The following is a 22,786-nucleotide window of genomic DNA, read 5'->3' as shown; positions in this document are numbered from 1 at the left end:
GGCACCAACCTTGCTACGATACCTATTTTATGTTCATGGCACCAACTTGGCTACGAACGCCAAATCCTTTGGCCATGCCACACGTAGAAACATTCTACATGAAAATACTTGAGACATCAAAACATGTCACAAACTAGGGGATGCTCATCAAGGTATTGGTCTAGCGGTTTACAGCGTGCGGCGTACACTACGCCCGTTACAGGAAAGTGTCATAAGGGTGAGGCGGTTGGTAAATACAAGAAGTAATGGTGAAACGTTTCCTTCATTATGGAAAAATCAATTCCAGGCGTTACCCGTTACCATTCTCTTCCATTTACTCAACCGTTTATGGGATGTTTCGTTGCGACTTGTATAAATAGGTCTCACCTATTTCCACTAAATACAAGTCTTGGTTAGGAGAGTAAAACTCTCAGAAATCACTTGTTAGCTTTCCCATCTGTTAGCTTTCCACTTTCTGATACAAGTCGTCAAACAACTACTCTTCCTGAATCAACTATTCTGGTCTCAACACTCTCTTCACTTCCCTCCCTAGACCAACCCTTCTCCTTCACTTTGTGACCGAAGCAAGTCTGGAACGTACATTTCTTGGTTTAGGACGGATTTGTACAGATTGATCTCTCGAATCAAAGTACTCTCTTGCAGTACATTGTTTAGGGTTTAGACTCGTTTCTCACCCACACACTCAAAATTACCAAAATCAGCAGAAACTGTTACACTTTTGGTTTACGAAAGATATGCTTTATGCCTCATACACAATATGGTATTTCTACACTCTCTGTAACTACTATCTTTTGTTTCAATGCTTATCTTTCCAAATCAACATCAACTGCTAGCACGTTATGCCTATTACTGTACCACTTGTACCGTTGCTCCCCCTTCTTTATGCATCAACTGTCTACTATAAGAGTGCTCGAGTTCTGGCAAGTGTGTGAATTGCGAGTGCAATCTGAAGTTTTCTTACAGACCACTTCAGATTGAGGGAGGGTAATAACATAGAGTGCTAGAGTTCTGGTAAGTGTGTGAATTGTGAATGTGAGAGTCATGTGTCATGAGTGTGTGGAGTGAACGTGTGATTTATAAGCGAGACTGAAAGTCGGAGTATATAAACTCAATGGAGTCCTTTAAACAATTATCTTTCTTAATATCAATTCATTGATTAAATCGTTAACAGTAAAATGTAGACATTCGATTCATTTGAATGTTAGCATGCCACGTCGTCAATATGTAAGTCACTCAATATTCCATCTTTTCTTTTTGAGGCAAGGATAAAATTTCATTAACAAAATTATACGTCTCATGCCCTTTGGTAGTTTTTATTTATTTTTTTGAGAAAGAAAGGGTATATATTGAAAAGAAAAAGACATGTACAGAGTGGTGGATCAAAAGAAACTGATCATAATGCGGGAAAAAGTTAATCCTTTCCCTATTAAGTCTCTCAACTCTTGCTAACTTAAATAGAATATCAACTAGTTTGTTCATTGCTAACTTAAATAGAATATCAACTAGTTTGTTCATCTCCTTGGGACCTAGTGGCAGAGCCATAGATTAAGATTACCGGGGGGGGGGCTAGAGTGTACGAAATACTAAACATAAGGTGGGCTAAATGCAGAAAAAAAGTATAAACTTTAAGGGTTTATAAATGATTATTAGTATTTTAGGGGGCTAGAGTCAGGGTCAGTTAACCCTTGTCTCCCCCTGCCTTGGGTACATAGTGACAAATCAAGAGTTCATCTGCCTAAAGACTAGTCTTTTGACTATACTGTGCAGTCTCTGATCCATAATCCAGACAGGGATTTGTACTATTGACTTCATCTACCATCATGTTTGAGTCGAGCTCGAAGCGCATTATCTCGAACCTTAGCTTTCCTTTTATTCTATTCATTACTAAGTCCTGTAGGCTAGATTTGGCTGTTAGATGATGTGATTGTAGATAGTGATAAAAGTGGTTCGATTCTCAGACTTGCGAAGGATAAAATATAGACTTAAATTCCAAAACAAAAATAGAAAACTCAAACAAAGATGATGTTGTTATCAATATTAAAAGAACACTGAGGCTAAGATTTCACTATTTTCCAAGTTCAAAGTGATTTAAATCCAATATTTATATTTATTCAATTTTTTCGTTTAATTTGATTCTAAGATGTTGCAACAAGTAGATTTTTAAAATAACAAGTGTAAATCAAAAGCATGGGATATCAAAAACCTAAGTCCAAGCATATACCAGCAATGGAAATCACAATTGTTGAATAAAAATCATTAAAACAATTCTCAAACAAGGCAAATAATCATATAAATAAGATAAATAGAAACTACCACTCTTTATTGGAAAAATAGCTTCTTCTATCGCCTCAGCAATGGGGTTTATCTCCTCATATCAAAAACATGTTCAAAATATTTTTTCATTGCTCAAAAGGTGTTTTCAAAGGTGAAGAGACTCAAAGGGAGTAAAACAGTTCAATCGCAACGTTTATATGTGTTGCAGATCGACTGTTACAAGAGAAACAAAAGGAATAAGACTGCTACAGTAACGATAGAAGCGAAGTGCTGTAGAACAACGACAGTGTTCTGCGAAAGTTGGGCGTGGGTTGATGTTCTTCGTGTTCTTCAGCAGCACCAGCAGAACAGCTTTCCTGCAACTCGTGATTTTTGTCTCCTCTGGTTGTCTAAACTACCCCAAACTGTTCGTCCTCCTCTCTGACTTGCAACCAACCTATATATAGCCAACAACCCCCAAGTAAACCCTAAACAACTCGAGTTTATCTTCATTCTTCTTTCACGGCAAGTCACAGATTTTTCTATTTCTTCTCTTCTGTACGCGTCAACTGGGTCAATCCCACCTCTACAATATTCCAGCAGGACCCTGTTAACTCAATCCTGGGCGTTAAATTCTTTCCTAAATCTTCATGGACTCTAAAATCCCGATAATATTTCTCCATGACTCTGTTTTGGTCTAACACGATGGAAACTCCTTCTTTCTCGAATCTGGCCGCCATACATTCCCTGTTTAGACGAAACATGGTTATACTAATCCGTAACGCGAGAAAAATCCGACCAAATATCTTCCAACTACCGAATCAGGATACCCGTGAAACTCCACACCTCTGTTTCCTTTTTCCGGCTTATCTAGTCAAATTCGATCGATCAAAACGAACATTCCAAGCCTGTTACGCTCTAGGAAGTCCAGCCCCATGAAAATCAGCGCTTAAATCTCTCTAAAACTCGCTTGAATATCAAACCCTAAATCTGTTCACTTCTGCCAAATATTCCCGCCAAAATGAATTTGAATTTTGGGGAAGAAGCTGGTTGCCCCCTATCCAGAGTAGGGGGTGTCGATAGTAGGTGACTTGGGTGCTGTGGAAAAATGTGGGTGCCGAGGATAAATTTGGGCTATACATAGCCTGGGTGCTCCTTAGCCAATTCTGGGGTCCGTTTAGCAACTGTTCTCTGGGGGTGTCCCGCGTAACTTTTCTAGCCGATTTTTCCAAAAATGTTTATTGGCCAAAAATACCTGCACACACATAAAACACCATTATAAGTACAGAAATGAACACTATCAATATATAGAACAAGACACAAAATTGTGTCTATCATTAGATTAGCCAAAAAGTGTTCTAAATTAAAAGAAAAAACGTTTTTTATTTGTTAATACTACTTCTTTCTCTAGATATATTTTTCATGTGAACTAGTAGCGAAATAGTTTCGCTGAATGGCTAAGTGCAGGAAGAATTTACTTTTCGCTTAATGGTTCAGCGCAGAGTGGAATATTCCATACTATTTGCTCTGTTCAGTTCAGCGCAAAGCAAAATAAACTTATGAGTTGTTCCATTCAGCGCCGCCTCGCTGTTCCATTCAGCGACTAGCGTACTAAATTAGAACTTCCATATGACTTAGGAGGTTTTCCTACCTTCCAATATAGATGCTAGATTAGAAGACCATAGGACTTAGCCTAGCTAAGTCTTATGGTGCTAGTTTTGCTTCTGGATTAGACAAAAAGCGTTGCATATTCTTCTCTTATAGTTCTCTCTCTAGATATATCTCGAATGCTAACTAGTAGCAGGATAGTTGCGTTGTTTCATTCGGTGCAACCAAAATTATACTTTTTGCAGAATGGTTCAGCGAGATTGTTTAATTTTTTGATCGAACGGCTGAGATGGTTGCGCTGTTCCATTCAACGCGACCTGATTATATTTTTCGTGGAAATGGTCAGTGCATCTAGATGCTAGATTATATTGACCATAAGACTTGGGTGGGTATTCTAGATGACGTGGACTTCCAATCTAAATGCCAGATTGGCAGACCATAAGACTAATCCTTAAATCATTCCTTCCCTTAACCCTATGCATTCTGCTTGCTCGGCACCCCAAGCTTGGATCAAATAGATCTCAATGATCAGTTGGATCCATCCGTCCCGTCAACTTCTATTCCGTCTTCTTTTGTATTTACATGTCAATTCAATATGAAGCATTTCAGTCATTTAATCAAATTCATGACCAGGGTCTAATCAACGAAAATCAGTCTTAACATTGAAAATTTACTTCATAGGGTGGCAAAAGTAAGTAGCTGATGAGTTGTCCTTGTATTAATTTCTTCTGTGGATGTTTAAAAAGGGTCCTCTTGTGTTACAACAAATCTAACGAGCACTTTTTTACGATGTAAAAAGCAAAACTTATGAGGTTCTATCACCTGAGATATATCCTCCGAGCCAGGTGGAACATGCATGAAGGAGTCAGATGCTAATTCTATCTTTTCCTTGGCTCAGCTGGGTCATCCTGAATTCAAACCAAAGACATCACGCGCGAATAAAATCATCGTACCTATAATCCAACCAATTAGAAGAGAAGCCACGTCGTACTAAACGAAAGAAAAATTGAAAAAAAATGCAAAAATGACACTCAAAGTTAGTTGGTGCGGCTCTTGCCGCCTCTGGAGACTCACTTTAATGTTGTTGTTCAGTGCCGACCCTGAAGTAAATGATGCCCGAACCAAGCTTCAAAAATATTGCCCCATCAAACAGTGGTTTCTAGCCATTTGTCAATGTACGTTGACTATTGGTGTAAAATTATTATGAAAAGTTATTAAGTAACCATTCTTCTGGTTGATTAACAAAATACACGAGAAAAGTTGATTAAAAACAATGGCGTTAGTTTATTTATTTTTTTATTTATGTGCATGATTTACCATTATATATAGTCATATCTTTTAAGCAACTTTTAAGGCTAGTTTGCTATTGCTGTGAGTTTTAGAAAAGTGCTTTTCTGTTATGCTGTGTTGTGTGTTGCTTTGCCGTGCTGTGGAAATAAATTGACATGACGTTTGGTAAACTATAATTTAAAAAGCACTGTGCAATTAACAAACTGTAAATTCTGTCTGGTAAACTGGTATTTTAAAGTGTTGATGTAGTTAATGACGAAAACATACATATTTCAAAAATTAGTTTTGAATACAATTTTATTATAGTAAATTATATTTCCAATATTAATATATTTAATAAAATATAAGTGATATTTATGTTATTATTTTTTTAAATAATTTTCTATATTATTTAATAAAGAAAATAATGATTATGGTTTGCTTAAAGAATATTATTATTTTAATTATTATTTTTAAATGAAAAATGAAAAAATAGAGAAAGAAAATAAAAGTTAGAAATATAATGTTAAGTGTGTAATATTTGAGGGTAAAACTTGTCTTTATAATAAAATAACAAGGTTAAAATAGAGAATCAATCAAATCGAATTACGTGGGTCCATAACTTCTGCTTTTTCAGCTTTTAAAAGCTAGTGCTGAGTTGCTTTTAAAAACAAGCCTAAAATGAAAGTACTTCTCTCCAAAAACAGTTTGAAAAAAATTTACCAAACACAACTTTAGTAAAAATTTGTTACAAAGTGTTTTTAGTTGAAAAAAAACAATTCCAAACTGAGTTTTAGTGTGAGATGGATGTAATTATCGTAAATGAGGCAGTGAATGATTCAGTCTTTCCATGGGATCATTAAATTTCATCCGACTCTTAATCCTTCATGATCCTCTGTGCTTTCTCTTTCTTTACTATATTAATTAAACTATTAAAAACCAAGTTATAATGGATTTGATGCCCCTCTTCACTTTATGCCCAAAGCACTGCTGCTTCAGATGCTTTGTCTCAAGGCCGGCCCTGGTTATTAGTTTTAATAGAATTGAGTTTCTCCGTCCATAACACACTAACGCTATAATTATAGGTTACAAAATCAACATAGTTACTTCGTTAAGTGTTTGGATGTAATATGTCCTCGCTTGACTGAACATATACATTGGCCATTTATTTTGTACTAACACGCATTTTTGGTTATCATATTCAGAATATAACAAACACATATTCCATCGACTTGGAGGTTCATACTTGAGAAAAAAAGTAGAAGTGTCAGATGGCATGAGTATCCGACGCAAATAAATATAAATGGCATGAGTAAACTTATCGGTTTTGTTGCATCGTTTAGTTTTCAGGAACTTATATATTTATATAATCGTTAGATTCTCATTTGATTTTTTTATTTTCTTTGTTAGATGACAAATTGGGGAATCACATATCGGATTTTAAAATTTTCAAAAATTACTTCAAAAATCAAATAGATGATTCTTGAGATTTTGGAAGAAAATGAAAATGATCCATCTATGACACAAGTTTTTGTTGATTTTTAAGAAGAGGGAAATTAGACTGATCGAACAAGATTTGCTCAATGTTTTATATTCAAACTATGCCGGATGGGGTTCATTTTGTACCAAATTAAGAACTTTGAAAAAAGTATACATCCAAAAGATATCAGAACTCGGTCTACTAAAGTAGAGGTCTTGAAGTAAAAAAAAAAACAGTTTGATTGAACTTAGTTCATTGAAGTACACTGGTGTTGAAGTATACAAAAAAAACACAGTTTGATCGACTTACTCATAATTCCATTTGCAGTATGCACCATCTAAATGTTACACTTCAGATATATATTACTATTTCATTAATTATACTTTGATATATGGAGAACAAAATCCTGTAGCGTATTTAGAGAGAAACAAATCACAATATAATTTTTTTTGGAAATTATCTAGGTGGTATGAAGATGTTTGGTGCCAAGAATCACGACTGCCATTGTCATTCTTATGAATCAACCACATTAATTGATAAACATGTTTAAAGAACCACAATTACATCATAGCTTTGAAAGTTTTTTTTCTCAACCATACATCCCAAATCTAGGAAATGCGGTATCTTTCTTTCCAAAAGTTTTAGTAGACATGAAATAGAATATTAAAAAATGGATTTCACTAACTTACATGGAAAACTTGAAGGATTTCACTAACTTACATGGAGTGACAGAAGTTATTAGCTTATGTGAAATAATCAAAGATGCTGGTGGGGCCATGGGGGTACTATTTTGTCTTGAGGTGTATACCAATACGTAAGTAGATGACAAAAATACAATTGTTGTTGGGGTGGTACACCCCCAACCAAAAGAAAGCTATTATTAGGACGTCACATACCAATAGAGGGGCGTCATCTAATAGGATAAAAAAGGGTCACCCATAAATAATTTCAAAACCCCTTATCTAAAATAACTTTATAACGACTAAACAATCCATATACGGTTAGGACTAATAATTTAATTAACTGATAATTAGATTCATAAGAGCTGTTATATAATTGGTGATAAAAAAATCATATTAAGCGATTTTGGTGGGAAGAAAAAGTTGAAAAAAAAAGAGAAACTTTGGATTTTTTTTTCTAACAGTAACAAAAAATCAAAAAAATCTATCCGCAAATGATTTTGTTAACCTAATTTTTTTTCTACCTTATTAATCAATCTAACATTTCAAACATAATTGGTTTCTCGATTACCATCGTTTCTATCAATTTGCTTCTTCCACATTTTAATGAAGATTTTGATCGACGATGATAAGTTTTGGAATCACCGATTAATCGCAGATGATGAAGTGATTTCAATTGAATAAAAAGAGAAGATTTATGGTTGATGAAGGAGATGACGGGTTGTGCAAGGCTTGGTCAGGCCGGCGTAAAAACTATGACCTATAATTGGGAGCTATTGTCTTCTACCCAGACCCGATACTTGCTACTGGAAAATGAGTTTGGGTTCTCGGTTCTATGCGGATAACTTAGACATTCATTGTTGCATCAACACATTCCATAATTAACTTTTGAGTCACTAACGATACATGTGACGCCCCCTAATAATAGGTTTCAAGCAAGAAAAAATACCTCCATCAGCAGCTTTGGAAATCACGGTTTAAAGGAAGAAGCTCTAAAAACAAAAAAAATAAATTAAAAAAGAAATACTATCGTGAACCAGATAAACATTGAATCACCATAACAGATTGATTTGCCCTTTAAGAACATCGAAATCGTTTCCTTCGTTTAGTGTTATGATAATGCAAAAATTTCAGAAAAATCTATCCCTCTTCAAAACCTACAGTAATGTATTATCTCATAGTGAAATTATACAAATTATCAAGTTGTTTTCAAACAACTTGTCGGAGATCATCCGGAGATGGTTTCCAGCGGTGCCCAGAGTCTTGTTCTGAAGAATGTTAATACTCCAAATAGATACACGAATAATATCATTGAATCAAGGCTGTTTCCAACGTTTGGTTCTTAAGAGTGCATGCTAACTGTTTGAGAAAATTCATAGCAGAAAAGAAATCGTCAAATGCTTGCTTGTTAAATGAAGAGTATCTTAAGGGATCGGCCGCATACCCTAATTTATTGAATTTTGTTACTCCTTCTAACAGTGTCCTCAATTATAACTTACTCAAAGGTACAATCCCTAAGGAATGGGGTTCAATGAAATGTAAGCATAATCTCTACAGTTCATTCTCCCATGGCTAATTAGTAATCACTTTTCTTAACACATTACCATTCTTTATCTCACTGAAACAAATATTGCAGATGTCTCCTTGGGAATCGATTATCTGGTTCAATCCCGGATGAGATAGGAAATATCACTACCCTAAAAGATCTGTAAGTTTTCTTGTTCCTCGGAATCCCCGCTCTCCTTGTCGATTCAGTATACATCCAGGGATCTTATAAACTGAAACTGAGGTTTATTTTTAGTTGGTTGGACTACAATCACTTCTCTGGGCCTCTTCCTCAAACACTTGGAGATATTATTGGCATAAATACAATGTGATGTATTTCTCCACCTATTGATTTTTTTACTTGTTTGTTGGTAATGGTAGAGGACTTATATTGGTATTTCCAACTGTAGATGGTTAACATCGAACAATTTTACGGGGGCATTGCCAAAGACATTTTCTAAGTTAACCAACTTGATGGACATGTAAGATTTATAAGGATTTCCAAGTTTGATCGATTGAACAATATTTATATAGTTTATACTTGTGCAATAAGTGATAATGTTTCTATGATTGTTTTGCAGACGGATAAGTGATAATCAATTCAGCGGAAAGATACCTAGTTTTATAAAAAATTGGACAAACCTCACAAGATTGTGAATATCTTTGACAAATTTTAACCTTTTGAGTTACTTAACTGCTATATATGCAAGTTAGAATTCATTACTTTCACTCGTTACTTATAATTTATTTGATCTCTGTAGAGAAATCCAGGCAAGCGGTTTAGAAGGGCCAATTCCATCAGACATTTCTGTCTTGGAAAAGTTAGCTACACAGTTAGTTGTTTAAACAATTTTTTTCCCCATATTTCATCCTGTTTTTTTTTCTTCTTCTTAAAACTGGGCAGTTCATGCATCAATGCTGCTTTATGTTGATAGTAATTGCTACCTAACATGTTTTTTTTTTCTTGTTTCAAAGAAATTTGTGTGAGTTGTAAGATTTTTTATAAGAAGCAACTCTATATAGATTATCTTCGTATCACTACCTATGTGTTTTTTTACATGTTTGACCGAACGTCTTATGCAGGAAAATTAGTGATTTAAAGGGTAGAGAAGGTCCTTTCCCACCATTTTTGGATAACCTGAAAAGCCTATCATACCTGTGAGTTCAGCATCTCTTTCTCTCTTATGCGGGTGTATGCGCGTGTGTGGGTATGTGTGTGAATATATATGTGCATACACATATACATCTATAACTTCCTTGCTTTCTCTTATTCAATACAATTTGAGTGTGTTATCTTTGTCTTATAGTTTGAACTTTCTTTTATTTGGTTCTGTTAAGAATTCTAAGGAGTTGCAATATAAACGGAGCATTACCTGACTACCTTGGCAATATGACAAGCCTTACGAGCTTGTAAGTACAATCTCAATTACATTTTCTTGACTCTTCCAAATTTCCAATACTAATGGAAGAATAATATGCTGTGGTTAGAATGTTTACCCCATTCTATAATTTTCGTTGGTTACCATTTTAGTTTTAACATGGTGTACTATTTTCAAATTTAAGCATAGTTTCAAACAAAATGTATTAATTTTGTTTAGCTAAATGAACATTTTGGTGAATATGGACAGTAACCATTGTTGGATCATAATTTTGATTAAAAAACATGATACCCAGCAAATTGGAGTAACATATTTTTGTCGCAACGATTGTTCTTTCAGCTGTGAATGATAGTATCACCAATCATGCTTAAACATATCAGTGTCGTTACCTATTCATAAAATACCTTTCTGGTTGTAAGTTCAAAGCGACGTTCATAACAAGAAACTAAAAACAGAGTATGCATATTTTGAAGCCTGTTAGGAAGTAGCTTGGTAGAATAATGTTTCCTATTTGAAAAACTCTCGTTACTATTGTCTTGCTTCCTCTTCTTGCAGAGATCTCAGCTTTAACTATCTTTCAGGAAAAATTCCAAACACCTTTGCTCGCCTTGCAGAGACTAATAATTTCATGTAAGAAGTTCAATTTAAGATTATGCTTTTTTCTGACATAAAACTTTGGGGCACAAGATATAACCATGCTTACTTCCATCAACTCAGCTGATTAATATAAAATAGTTTATGATGGATTGGTTTTCTAATAGGTACCTAACTGGCAACTTTCTGAATGGCCCTTTACCGAATTGGACGCGTGATGGAAAAGTAAATAACATGTAATTTCACTTCCTTATTGCTTAATCATTAGTTTATCATGATGGCCATTTTGTTGTGGTGTATAGGTTGACAAATCTTGCTTAGATGTTCTATTATTGATTACTCATATTTCATTGTTCACATGTAGTGATCTTTCATACAACAATTTTACACTGGATAACCCAGAGGACTGTGACTATCGGAACACTATGTAAGAATAATTCTTATCACCCAGCTTGTAGGTTTTTCTTAGGTTAACAAATTATATTATATTGAATATACCTTTGTGATGAATTTCATTTCACATTTTTTTGTACTGTTTTACCTACAGAAATTTGTTTGGAACCTCTGCAATGAGGAGCACCATGTAAGTTTTCGATAATGTTTATTTCATAATTTGAAATTTAAATTCAAGAGGTGGTCTCTTAAAAAACTGATCTCACCATCCTGCCATGCTCTTTTCATATTTTCGATATGAAGTACTGGCATAGCTTCATGCTTGAAGAACCATATTTCTTGTCAACCGAGTAAGTCTATTTCCCTCGCAAATATTAGAGATTGTTTTCTCTTGAAGAACTGACAACAGTGTTATCAATAATGCCAGCTTAAAATTATGGACAGAGAAATTTGCTAATCTAAAGAAAAAAAATGGTTTAATGTGTTAGAAGATTTTGAACTATGTCAAAAATTGTGTCCATCTATACAGATGTTAACAATTGCCTTACACTTTTCCAGATCTTCGTTCATTCCAATATAAATTGCGGTGGAGGAGAATTTGTTCTTAAGAACGGAGACGGTACTAATACAACATATTATGACGATAAGGATCCTGGTGGTGCTTCAGAGTTTTACCATAGCCATAATTGGGCCTTCAGTAGCACTGGTCATTTCATGGACAACAGCGATGAGAACAGTTATACAATTGATCGTGCAAATACATCAGTCTTAATGGCTAACCCAGAGTTATACTTGACAGCAAGCATTTCTCCCCTCTCTCTAACTCACTACGGGTTTTGTCTGCTTAATGGTAATTATATAGTCAAACTCCACTTCGCCGAGATAATATTTTATGCTAATGACTCGTATGGAAGTCTTGGGAGGCGAATATTTGATGTCTACGTTCAGGTAACTTACACCATTATTGTGAGAAATTTTAATCGCTGGACCAACTTATGAAATTCAGTATTTAACTTGATAGTTTTTGTAGGGAAAGCTAGAGTTGAAAGATTTTGACATTGTGAAAGCAGCAGGTGGGGTTGGTAAGGTACACATTGAAATTTTACCTGCAGTTGTGACTAGTAATACCTTGGAAATTCGGTTCTACTCGGCTGGCAGAGGCACTCAAAGGATCCCTATGAACGGAACCTATGGTCCTCTTGTTTCAGCTATCTCTGTACTACATACTGGTACTGCGCACCCTCTTAGCAGACTTTTTCGCAAGCCCACCTCTCTCCACTTACTTGCTGTGCTAGGCCGTGTGGGCTGCAAAACCAAATAATTTGACTTTATATTTGATGATGTCTCTTGTTTGAATGTAGGACCTCATGGAAAGAAGATAGGTGTTCTGGTGGGCATTATAGTCGTTTCTGTATTTTGTCTTTGTGTGCATTATATTAGGTGCTTTCTGGTGGAAGGGTTATTTGGGGAGAAAAAATGGGATCGATCAAGGTAAGTCTGTGCGAGAGCACTTATGTTTAGGATATGAAGTTCAGGGCTATATATGAGTATATTTCTTAGCTTCATGGTGTTGAAGATGTCTAAATCTGGAAGTTTTTTTTTTTTTTCCAATCAATAAATTAGGGGATTTCTTTTGTTTAATCCAGAAGTTTACAATTGACTCTCTTTTGCATGTGACAAAAATTGACATATTTTGATCCACAATTAGATTTTTGCCAGGTGATGTTAGAGAGGACGTATTCTGCCATATTTTGTATATCCTAAAATCAGGAGCATTGAGTATCGATATTAAAATTTAGTCGTCTGTTCGTTGACATAATCATTTTGTCTAAGTAGAGCATGTTTAGGATCCTACCCAAGATTTCAGACATCACACTAGACTCAAAACTGAAATTTCCATTTAGTAAATAAGACAGGTCTGAGATCTATAAACTGGAATGACCATTTTGTTCAAGTAGAGACTCCTTTCACTTTGAGGTGCCATTTTTATTAGATGGAAACGATTCCATAATTTTCTTGAGGTCTAACCTGGATAGAGAGCAAGGTAAGTGTATGTTATTTATTATTGTACACAGTAGAAGGACTAGTTTATGCTTTGTTACTCTAAGTGTGTAAGGGCATCCATAAAATCCATTGTCCTTTATTTTTTGCATCTTTAATACTACACTTCTTGATCTTCATTGCTGACTTTAAGATGGTCGTTTTAAAAAAGAAACACTGATGAACCTTTTTTTCCCCTGTAATATCTATTTGACAGAGCTCAGAGGTTTGGACCTAAACACTAATACCTTCACGTTGAGACAAATAAAAGCTGCCACAAACAACTTTTCTTCCCAGAACAAGATTGGTGAAGGTGGCTTTGGACCTGTTTATAAGGTATTACATGAAAAACATTGGGGGAAATCGTTATCTTGATACCATGTCCGTAGGATTTTAAAAAGTGCATCCATATATTACTTAATCTCGTGTATAAATACAGGGTCAACTTTTAGATGGTACAACAATTGCTGTTAAGCAATTATCTTCCAAATCTAAGCAAGGAAATCGTGAATTTGTGAACGAGATTGGAATGATTTCTGCACTACAACACCCTAACCTGACAAGGCTTTACGGATGTTGTATGGAAGGAAATCAGTTATCATATACGAATACGTGGAAAACAATAGTCTTTCCCGTGCTTTGTGTGGTAAGTTTTTGCCATCTTTTGCTTACTAATTTCGTCAATAAGCTGAGCTGATATTGTAATCCATCCGTCCCAGGAAAAGCGGGTCTTTGAGTTTTGCCTAGTTTGGTAGTACCAAAGACTTGAGGTGTAATAAGGTTTTGAATATTGATTGCATATTTATAGGGGAAGAAGAGGTTCAGTTGAAGCTTGATTGGCAAACAAGATACAAGATTTGTGTGGGTATAGCCAGGGGCCTAACTTATCTACACGAAGAATCAAGACTGAAGATTGTTCACAGAGACATTAAGGGTACCAATGTACTTCTTGATGAGGATCTTAACCCAAAGATTTCTGATTTTGGTTTTGCCAAACTTGATGAGGAGGATAACACCCATATTAGCACTCGAATTGCGGGCACTCGGTAAGTTTGCTTACTTTGAAGTAGTTGTATAGTAGGGTAGGTAAACATATGATATTTGGTATTTTCCAAGATATAAGTAGGCATACTTTGATTCTTTCCTCTCGATTCATGCTTTAAAACTTTCGTCTGGATTCTGGTGCTTTTATAACTCAACTCCTACTTGTTTTGTATGAAATAACTATAATGGTGTATAATCGTTACTTTTCAGTGGCTACATGGCACCGGAGTATGCATTGAGAGGCTATCTGACAGACAAAGCAGATGTTTACAGTTTTGGAGTTGTTGCATTAGAAATTGTTAGTGGGAAGAGCAATACAAGTTACATGCTTAAAGAAGCAGACTGTTTTTATCTTCTTGACTGGGTAATAAATCTCTTGAGGTTCTACTTTCAGTGATACCTGGTTCTTTTGTATAATATTGCCTGATTAAATTGATATTTTAAAGGCCTAACCTTGCAACCCTTTGGTCACTCAAGCTTTAATTCTTCAAGAAAATGGAAATTTGATGGAATTGGTTGATCCGAAGATGGAATCAGAATTTGATGAGGAAGAGGTTCTACTAGTGATTAATGTAGCTCTGGCATGCACCCACACATCCCCAACACGAAAACCAAAAATGTCTTCTGTAGTCAGCATGCTTGAAAAACGGACTCATCTTGAAAAACTTGTCTCAAATCCAATAAGAGAATCTGGATATGATTTGAAGGTAGAAGCTATTAGAGAAAACCATGGAGAAAGCATGACCAAGCAGAGAGTTACTCAATGGATTTCAAGTGCTCAGAGTCATCAACATCCGCTGTTGATCTTTATCCGATCAATATGGATTCAGAGTACTGGAATAACAGAGAGCGTTTGGAGACTTAAGTTTGTACATATTGCAACCATTAAGTTGTAACGCGGACATGAAACATAAGCACCTAGCATTTGAGCTATATTGTAGTGTATAATCATTTGAAAAACAACTTGTGTCAAAGTTGGTTTTATTTTTTGGATATCAGTTTCATATAAAACAAGGAGGAGTTGAGCTATAAACTGTTTTTACCTTGGCTTTGATAAATCTGGAGCCAGAGAGAGACCCCCAGATTTGTGTCAAAGCTGTATAATGCATCATACAACAGCACGCGTATGCGCACAACAACCACCTTTTTTGGGGGGTTCTTTTCTCTGTCCATTAAGCTTTAAAATGTAAACCACATCCATTTGGTATTCTTGAGAAGATATTCCTTCATTTAAAGACAAAGAGCAAGGGGGTATAGTAAGGGGAGGATTCTTGATAGATGAACAACCAATCAGAGCATGGGTTTGTACCACGTGTCATGAATTGGTGGCATAATTTGCATGAAACAAAGAGAGGGAAATATTTTGTGTGGATAAACAAAATGAATGGTCATACATTTTGGAGTTTGTTTAAAGAAGTTTTAGTGAGAAATCTTAGAGAAAGTAAGAGAAAAAGAGAAAACAAGTACAGGGAGGAGAGATAGAGATTAAGTGAAGAAGTAATGGCAACTATGTATGCAGCTGCAAGTGCATCTTCAATGCTAGTGGCAAGACCTCGTTTGCCAAAGACCATCAACTGCTCAGCTGGTTTGCCTTATCTTCCACCTCGTCCATCCGTTTCTTCATTCTCTACCTCCATCAGAAACTACCCAGGTACCAATCTTTGTCTGGGTTCTTTGAGTACAGTGTTCATAATCCTTTGTTTACCTGAAAAACTTCCAGATTGGTTTGCTCCGGAATCTGGATTGATCACATGGATCTCATATGTATGCTGTTTGGGTTGATAATTGTTCAGTCTAGATTGGCTCAGATTGAGCTAAAATTTTGGGATAATTTTCAAATTCAAAAGCTGCAACTTGAAGTTATTGGGAATTAATACCAATTTCGGTTCAAGAGTGACTTCAGCATTCATTTGATTCTAATCTTATTCAAGAAATTATAATCCATGACTTTTAAATTCTTTGGCAAAAGAGCATGATTTTGCAGATGTGCACTCAATTGATTAGCTATGCCTAGAGGCAGTCTATGTTAATAGTAATCTATTTAGTGCTTACATGATTGTTCTGACTTTATGAAATGCCAAATTTAGAAGATTGAATTTCTAATAATGAGTACTAAAATGGAAACTGCAATATGTTACTGAATTCTTTTGAAGCAGAGTCAAGCAGCAGATTTTCAACTCTCCGAGTCAAAGCTGAGGAGACATCATCTGGTTCTGTTGAGGTTAATGATATAGTTGAAGACTTAAAAGAGAAGGTGAGAGCAATCCCATACCCAGTTCATTTGAATTTCTTCTATAGCTTAATTATGACTTGCTATGGGGATGAATCTTTGTACGTCGTCTGTCTTGCTTATGTTTCCTTGTTGTGCAATAAGCTGACAAGTACCCTGTCATGGTTAAACAGTGGGATGCACTTGAAAACAAGTCTACCGTCCTTATCTACGGTGGTGGAGGTCTGGTTGCACTTTGGCTCTCCACCGTAGTGGTTGGCGCCATCAACTCAGTTCCTCTGGTAAGCGAATCAACTAGCATCTTGTTTCTTCATTTGGGTTAAAAGAAACAGTGTTCTGACCATTAGACAATGAATCAAGTTTTCATTGGGACTCCATTGGATTCCTTTAAATTTTCTTTTGTTTTTCTCACTGGTGACCAGCTTCCAAAGATCATGGAACTAGTAGGACTCGGTTACACCGGATGGTTTGTCTACCGATACCTTCTCTTCAAGGTAACATTAAAATGCTTCAATGGAATTTAGTCATTTGAGAATCTCTATGTGTATATTGTTTGAAATTCGATACGGTTTCTAATTGAAACTACTTGTGAATTGTGCTTCAGTCAAGTAGAAAAGAACTAGCAGCTGATATCGAATCCTTGAAGAAAAAGATTGCAGGAACCACCGAATAGAGTGGACAGGAGATGGTCTTGCAGTGGGGCTATTTTGTTTATTGTCCTTAGATTTATTTGAGAATCACTGTGTGGTTCTTTTGATCTCCTGTATAAGAGAGATGATATGTACTTGAACCCTGTTAATGTTAATAAAAGTTCATTTTTACTTCATTTCCTTAGCTTTTGATCATTTATATCGAACTCAACTCATAAACTTATCTACAATCACAGTTGGCCATTATCTTTATTGCATTTCTAATATATTCGTCATGCTATATTATCTTTATTGCATTTTGTTGTAGGCTCAGAGACGATTAATGCACATCAAAGTCGATTTCAGAAACTGATCACCATGGGGTGGTGGCGCAGTTGGCTAGCGCGTAGGTCTCATAGCTATACGAGTAATCCTGAGGTCGAGAGTTCGAGCCTCTCTCACCCCAATTTGTTTTCTTTTTTTATTGTTATTTTTTTTTCTGTTTTTATTCTTCTCTTACTATTTATCACACCAAAAATTCTAAACGAACCGCAGATTTAAACAAACTAATACAACACAGACACATGGCGGATCCGATTAACCTGACCCCCTGCAAATCCTAATGGACATGCCCCGATATCATGTGTCTGGGTTGTTTTAAAGTTGTCCAAATCGGCGGTTCATTTAGAAGAACTGTTATCACAAATACAATGATGCTTCAAAAAGTAAAAAAAGAAAAAAAATTCACAAATACAAAAAGAAAAAATTCACAAATACAATTGACGAAGGATGTTCAACGACCACAAATAGTCTTACACAAAACAACCATGTCTAGCCATGTCCATCGGACTAGTACAATCGTGCAGTGTTGTCATCTTCAAAACCGTTTCCTATCCTCATGCAGTCAAGGGTTGATTTTCCATTGAGTTTACGTGCATAATATTTCCTTAAGAGAAGCTCGTACCGCTCGATCCTTCGGAACAAGGCTGGTGTTTTCGGGGTGATCATGCTAGGTGATGGACCTATTTCCGACTCTAGTTTAGGGTAGTGAAATGTTGCAACTGAGAGCCTCTCCTTTCTTGAGTTTATTGTCGCCCGATGCTCGACACTATGGTAGATCCCGTTAGTAAGTATCTGTTAGAAAATGCAGTCAGAAAAAGTACACAATAACGGACGGTAACTTCTTGATTTAATCAACATTTTTTTTCTTTTTACCTCCATAACGTCTCCAACGTTAACTACAAATGCATTCTCCAACGGTTTAACTGAAACCCATTCCCCTTTGTTTCTTATCTCTAATCCTTCCACTTCATTGAGTTGAAGCAGGATTGTCAAACCGCCAAAATCCGAGTGTGCGTTAAGGCCGATCACAAGGTCTGGTCGAGGGCAAGGCGGATAGTAGTTCATCCTCATTGCTTGCATCCCACCTTCAAAAATTTCTGTCATGACTCCAGTCTCCATTTTCAGAGCTTTACCCATCATCTCAAAGAGAGTCATGGCTAGTTTACTCACTTCTGATGAGTAGGATTCTATTGTCTCCCTGCATATAAGAACTGGATTATCATGAACAATCATATACATGGAGTTTCACCGGAATCGGTGTCACGTACACCCACCTCGTATCTCATATCGCTATTGCAAACGGGTTTCAGTAAAAAATAAACCCAACCAAATACTAGAAATGAAATCATATCAGTAAAACCAAATTAAAGAGAGCGAGAGAAATCGATAACCTGAGAGGTAGGGGGAATTCTGGATATAAGTGTGGCTTCCTCAAGTAGAGGGGACGAGTGACCATGTAAAAGAAGTCTCCCCAATCGAGTTTTTGTTCTTCCGATAAAACAAAGCGTGAACCAAATCCTTCGTCATCTCCTTCTTTCTGTCCATACTTGTTTTTATCGTTCACTGGAAGGTTTAGAAAAGTTTCAATCTCTGATTTTATACTCTCTAAGTTGTCGACTCCATGGTTTACCACCCGGAAGAAACCCCATTCTTTGCAAGCACAATGAAGCTTCTCCAACTCTATCTCCGGTTCTGCAGATAACAAACACTGCATATCAATAATTGGAACTGTTTGATCTATGTTAGACGCACAAGAGAGTTTATTCATCGGTTCTTGATCAGTGCGAACGTATCGAGGTGGGATCTCTGTAAGAACTTGTTTAGCTAATTCCTGAACACTAGGTACTGGCAAAAAGCTACCGAAGTTCCTAAGTTTTGGTGTCTCCATGAATAGTCTCTTATCACTAAAAAATGATGAACAAAATAAAGTGAGACAGACAGGGAAAATCAAGGAGTAGGGGAATATATAAAAGCTATATTTGTGCCCGTGTTACACGCCGGGCATTTATTTTTCTTTTTAACTTGGTGTGCGGGGGACTTTGTCCCACCCATGACGATGCATTTTTGATTTGTTGTGCATGGGACGTCAGTCACGTAGCGATGTATATTTGATTCGGTACTGCGGGGAGAATACATTAAATAAGTGGAGAGAATTTTAGATCGGCGTCCCAAAGTTTGCCCCTCCCCATGCATGACTCAGAACATCGAATACAGACACAGGGCCTAATCTGGTGAGAGCGAATCTGTACCACCAGAAATGTGTCGTGTTTATTTGTCATTGTCTCACTGGGTAGAATTAGGTCATCAGTACCTAGCTAAGGGATATTCTTTATTTGTTGTTCGAATTCAAAAACATTTCTTTATGAACGTAACCACTAACCACTCAATTATTTGAAACCTACGACTAGAAAACAAAAAGCTAACCACTAACCACTCTAGCAGAAAAGAACAAGCAAGTGATCTCGAGTCCTCGCAATATTTGTGCATATTCTTGTCCATCTTCTTTGAATACTAGTTCTCTCTTTCCTCGCTTCCGATTCTTTCCTCCTTTACCTTTGTTCTTCGGCATGATTAAATGTGTCAATCAAAAATACCCTACCCCTAACTCTGACTGTTGTTAGTGCAAGTAAAAAATGAGTATTTATAAGCTTTTAAGGATACCCATGTGGCCATGTTTAGGAAACAGGATTAGTATTACTTGTATATGAAGTTTCGATTTGCTTTCCTAAATTTGGGATTTCCTATATCAATTCTAATCGGACTTTCGTATACCCAGGCCGAGTAATCAGGAGAAGAGACTCAGACTCTACTACGGCAGGTTGACCATGGGGTGGTCGCGTAGTTGGTTAGCGCATAATCTCACAGTATTTGCCGAAGAACTTACAGTCCATCAACCACAAAGAGTCTTACACAAATCAACTATGTCTAGCCATGTGCACTGTTATTGACTTTAAAACCTTTTCCTAACTACCTTGCATGATCCATATGTTCCAATTGTCGCTTGTGAGCCATGGAGCGATCAAGATTTTTTTTTTTTTTTGCCCCTCTAAATGATGTAGGAGGGAAGTCTACCATGCATCTTGTTTCAATATTTACCAGATATCATCATTGTACAGGAAGGTGTGTGCAGAATTTGGGTTTTCTACGTTTAATTGAATCCACAAGCTGTAAAATATGTTTTCTCCTTACAATTCCCATAAGTTTTCTTTGTTAGTTTGATGGTGATTGAAGTCGAAAGAATTTGAAGAAAATATACAAGGAGTGGTAAATTATCAAGGCAGTTGCGAGGTAGGGCATCATTTATTAAGTGGTCGACATCAACGTAATTGCATTTTCAAATAGACAGATGGAAGGGTGGGAGCCTGGGGAAATTTTTTACTCAGATATTGCATGATTAAGTTTGTAACTTTTAGCTGCGGGATTTGATCTGGTGCCTGAAATGGTGGTATGGTATAGTTAAACCTTTGTCCGTAGCAATCTGCAGCTAAGACTTCAAACTCAACTTGGGGGATTCTCAACTCAACTCTGCACCCTTAGCAACCTTTTTTCCTTATAGTACCATGGCCAACGCCCTTATCAGGGTGATCTTAGAATCCAAAGACTAATTTACAACAAGGTGATGAAACTTTCTGGTTTAGCTCAGAGCCTCAGCGGACTAACTTATTTGTTTCTTTCTTGTACTGGTTGGACCTACTAAAGCGGGCGACATGTACTGACTGAAACGATTTTTTTAGTTGTTCGTTTATTAAAGAAAAGACCTCTGATGATATTCACTTTAGCTAGAGGAATATTATACAAAAATCGGGTACTAGCTCCAAGTTACAGCCTGAAGCACTAAATACTGGCCAATATTTGTGGAGTAGATAGTAGTCTTTAAATAAACCATGTATTGAAGGATTAGTTGGTAAACTATTTTGAACAAAATTATAATAACAACTCTTCCTGCTCATTGCGCTTCACAACTCCTGTCAAAGAAATCTTCTATATAAGCTTAATCCATGTCAAACCATTTCACCAAATAATCGAAACATTCCAACTTTCCTCGTACCAACAACAACAAGAACCCCATTTCTCTTTCTCAATTTTTTTCAATCTCAACCAACATGTCTAAGGGCAATGGAGAAACTGTGGTCGATGTCCCAGCTGAGAAGAGTAGTAACCCTAATCTTGCAAGTACTAAAGGCAAAGGACTTGCAGCTGGAGTTGCAACCGGTGCTGCGGTGGTGGGCACAGCAAAAGTTATCAAGCATTTAAGGGGATGGAAGAGAATAGTTTGCATTTTTGATTTCCTTTTAAGGCTTTTCGGTTTTGCTGTCCTCCTCACTGCCGCTATTACCATGGGAACTTCTGATCAGATTCTTCCCTTCTTTACGCATCACTTCCAATTCCGGGCAACTTTCCAAGATCTCCCCGCCCTCACGTACCTATTTACGAGACATATACTATTTTTTTCCTTCTCTTTTTGATCAGTAATTTCATTGCCCTATATAAAGGTTACTTCAATATGCTTGTTTGTGTATAATTTTTAAGCTTTTCTATTTTCCCATCTTTGAAGGTTTTTTGTCGCGGCCAATGCGATAGCTTGTGGATATCTTCTCCTATCTCTTCCGTTCTCCCTTATTAGCATTATTCGCCCCAGCATTGCAGGAGCAAGGCTACTTCTCCTAATCGCAGACACAGTAAGTATTTTGCACAGCACAATTGTTACTTCTCCTGATCGTGTAATAATTGATTTTTCTATGACATACAACATGCTAAACGTAAATGCCTTCCGTTACAGGTGATGCTCGCTTTGACATCCACTGGTGCTGCTTAAGCTGCCGCTATTGTATACTAGGCTCATGTAGGAAACAGAAGGGGAAACTGGATCGAAATATGCCAACAGTTCAATGAGTTATGCCAGCAAACAAGTGGTGCAGTGGTAGCTTCATTTGCTGGTGTTCTTATCTTTATCATTTTGGTTATCATGTCAGCTCTGGTTCTTCGACATCATTGATCAATTGATTCCTAATTATGGAATTTGCATATCTAAGAAAATGTAATGAAATTTGATTTACTTTAGCCGAGCAAAAAAAAAAGTGATTTACTTTGGTATTATTGTGTTGTAATCAAGTAATCTCGTATCATTGTTCAATATATCCTCGTGCAGTCAAGGGTTGATTTTCAGTTAAGTATAAAGTTTTAGGTGATTAACACTTGGTATTTGCAAAAAATTTGTTTCGCTAATTCCTGAAGACATGGTACATGCAAAAAAAAAGCTACCGAAGTTCATTGGTTTTGGTGTCTCCATCCTTTATCAA

At 36.4% G+C, this 22,786-nt stretch overlaps 3 protein-coding genes, 1 non-coding gene and 1 pseudogene across 5 annotated transcripts; 4 read left to right on the top strand and 1 right to left on the bottom strand.

The window, feature by feature from the left end:
• Nucleotides 1-8,203: 8,203 nt before the first annotated feature.
• Nucleotides 8,204-15,292, top strand: LOC113339440 (annotated as a pseudogene).
• A 382-nt stretch (nucleotides 15,293-15,674) lies between these two features.
• LOC113339294 (protein CURVATURE THYLAKOID 1A, chloroplastic-like) lies at nucleotides 15,675-17,341 on the top strand. Its single transcript, XM_026584592.1, has 5 exons — nucleotides 15,675-15,936; nucleotides 16,442-16,539; nucleotides 16,689-16,796; nucleotides 16,938-17,009; nucleotides 17,120-17,341. The coding sequence occupies exons 1-5, from the start codon at nucleotides 15,786-15,788 to the stop codon at nucleotides 17,186-17,188; spliced, it is 498 nt and encodes a 165-aa protein (XP_026440377.1). The 5' UTR covers nucleotides 15,675-15,785; the 3' UTR covers nucleotides 17,189-17,341.
• A 183-nt stretch (nucleotides 17,342-17,524) lies between these two features.
• TRNAM-CAU lies at nucleotides 17,525-17,610 on the top strand. Its single transcript is given in 2 exon segments — nucleotides 17,525-17,562; nucleotides 17,575-17,610. It is a non-coding gene; the product is annotated as a tRNA-Met (tRNA).
• A 251-nt stretch (nucleotides 17,611-17,861) lies between these two features.
• Nucleotides 17,862-19,515, bottom strand: LOC113339301 (codeine O-demethylase-like). 2 transcript variants are annotated; one of them, XM_026584598.1, is made up of 3 exons: nucleotides 18,878-19,510; nucleotides 18,360-18,684; nucleotides 17,862-18,278 (listed from the first exon to the last, which is right to left on the bottom strand). In XM_026584598.1, the coding sequence occupies exons 1-3, from the start codon at nucleotides 19,372-19,374 to the stop codon at nucleotides 17,994-17,996; spliced, it is 1,107 nt and encodes a 368-aa protein (XP_026440383.1). In that variant the 5' UTR covers nucleotides 19,375-19,510; the 3' UTR covers nucleotides 17,862-17,993. The 2 variants fall into 2 exon arrangements, with proteins under 2 accessions (XP_026440383.1, XP_026440384.1); XM_026584599.1 differs by having other exon boundaries at nucleotides 18,031-18,252; nucleotides 18,878-19,515.
• Nucleotides 19,516-21,470: 1,955 nt separating this feature from the next.
• On the top strand, nucleotides 21,471-22,651 carry LOC113339400 (casparian strip membrane protein 1-like). The gene is made up of 3 exons (XM_026584684.1): nucleotides 21,471-21,906; nucleotides 22,042-22,165; nucleotides 22,267-22,651. The coding sequence occupies exons 1-3, from the start codon at nucleotides 21,590-21,592 to the stop codon at nucleotides 22,300-22,302; spliced, it is 477 nt and encodes a 158-aa protein (XP_026440469.1). The 5' UTR covers nucleotides 21,471-21,589; the 3' UTR covers nucleotides 22,303-22,651.
• The last annotated feature ends 135 nt before the right edge of the window (nucleotides 22,652-22,786 follow it).

The sequence above is a fragment of the Papaver somniferum genome, unplaced genomic scaffold (assembly GCF_003573695.1).
Source record: "Papaver somniferum cultivar HN1 unplaced genomic scaffold, ASM357369v1 unplaced-scaffold_21, whole genome shotgun sequence".
In the NCBI taxonomy this organism is placed as follows: Eukaryota; Viridiplantae; Streptophyta; class Magnoliopsida; order Ranunculales; family Papaveraceae; genus Papaver; species Papaver somniferum.
This window is presented reverse-complemented; position numbering and strand designations above follow the sequence as displayed.

Bases quoted from the DNA above. Each gene is read 5' to 3' on its own strand.
- LOC113339400 (XM_026584684.1), top strand. From the start codon at position 21,590: ATGTCTAAGGGCAATGGAGAAACTGTGGTCGATGTCCCAGCTGAGAAG. The intron at 21,907-22,041 runs GTACCTATTTAC...CCATCTTTGAAG, and splicing joins CAAGATCTCCCCGCCCTCAC to GTTTTTTGTCGCGGCCAATG. The intron at 22,166-22,266 runs GTAAGTATTTTG...CTTCCGTTACAG, and splicing joins TTCTCCTAATCGCAGACACA to GTGATGCTCGCTTTGACATC.
- LOC113339294 (XM_026584592.1), top strand. From the start codon at position 15,786: ATGGCAACTATGTATGCAGCTGCAAGTGCATCTTCAATGCTAGTGGCA. The intron at 15,937-16,441 runs GTACCAATCTTT...CTTTTGAAGCAG, and splicing joins CTCCATCAGAAACTACCCAG to AGTCAAGCAGCAGATTTTCA. The intron at 17,010-17,119 runs GTAACATTAAAA...ATTGTGCTTCAG, and splicing joins ACCGATACCTTCTCTTCAAG to TCAAGTAGAAAAGAACTAGC.
- LOC113339301 (XM_026584598.1), bottom strand. From the start codon at position 19,374: ATGGAGACACCAAAACTTAGGAACTTCGGTAGCTTTTTGCCAGTACCT. The intron at 18,685-18,877 runs GTTATCGATTTC...TCTTATATGCAG, and splicing joins GAATTCCCCCTACCTCTCAG to GGAGACAATAGAATCCTACT. The intron at 18,279-18,359 runs GTAAAAAGAAAA...ATTTTCTAACAG, and splicing joins ACGTTGGAGACGTTATGGAG to ATACTTACTAACGGGATCTA.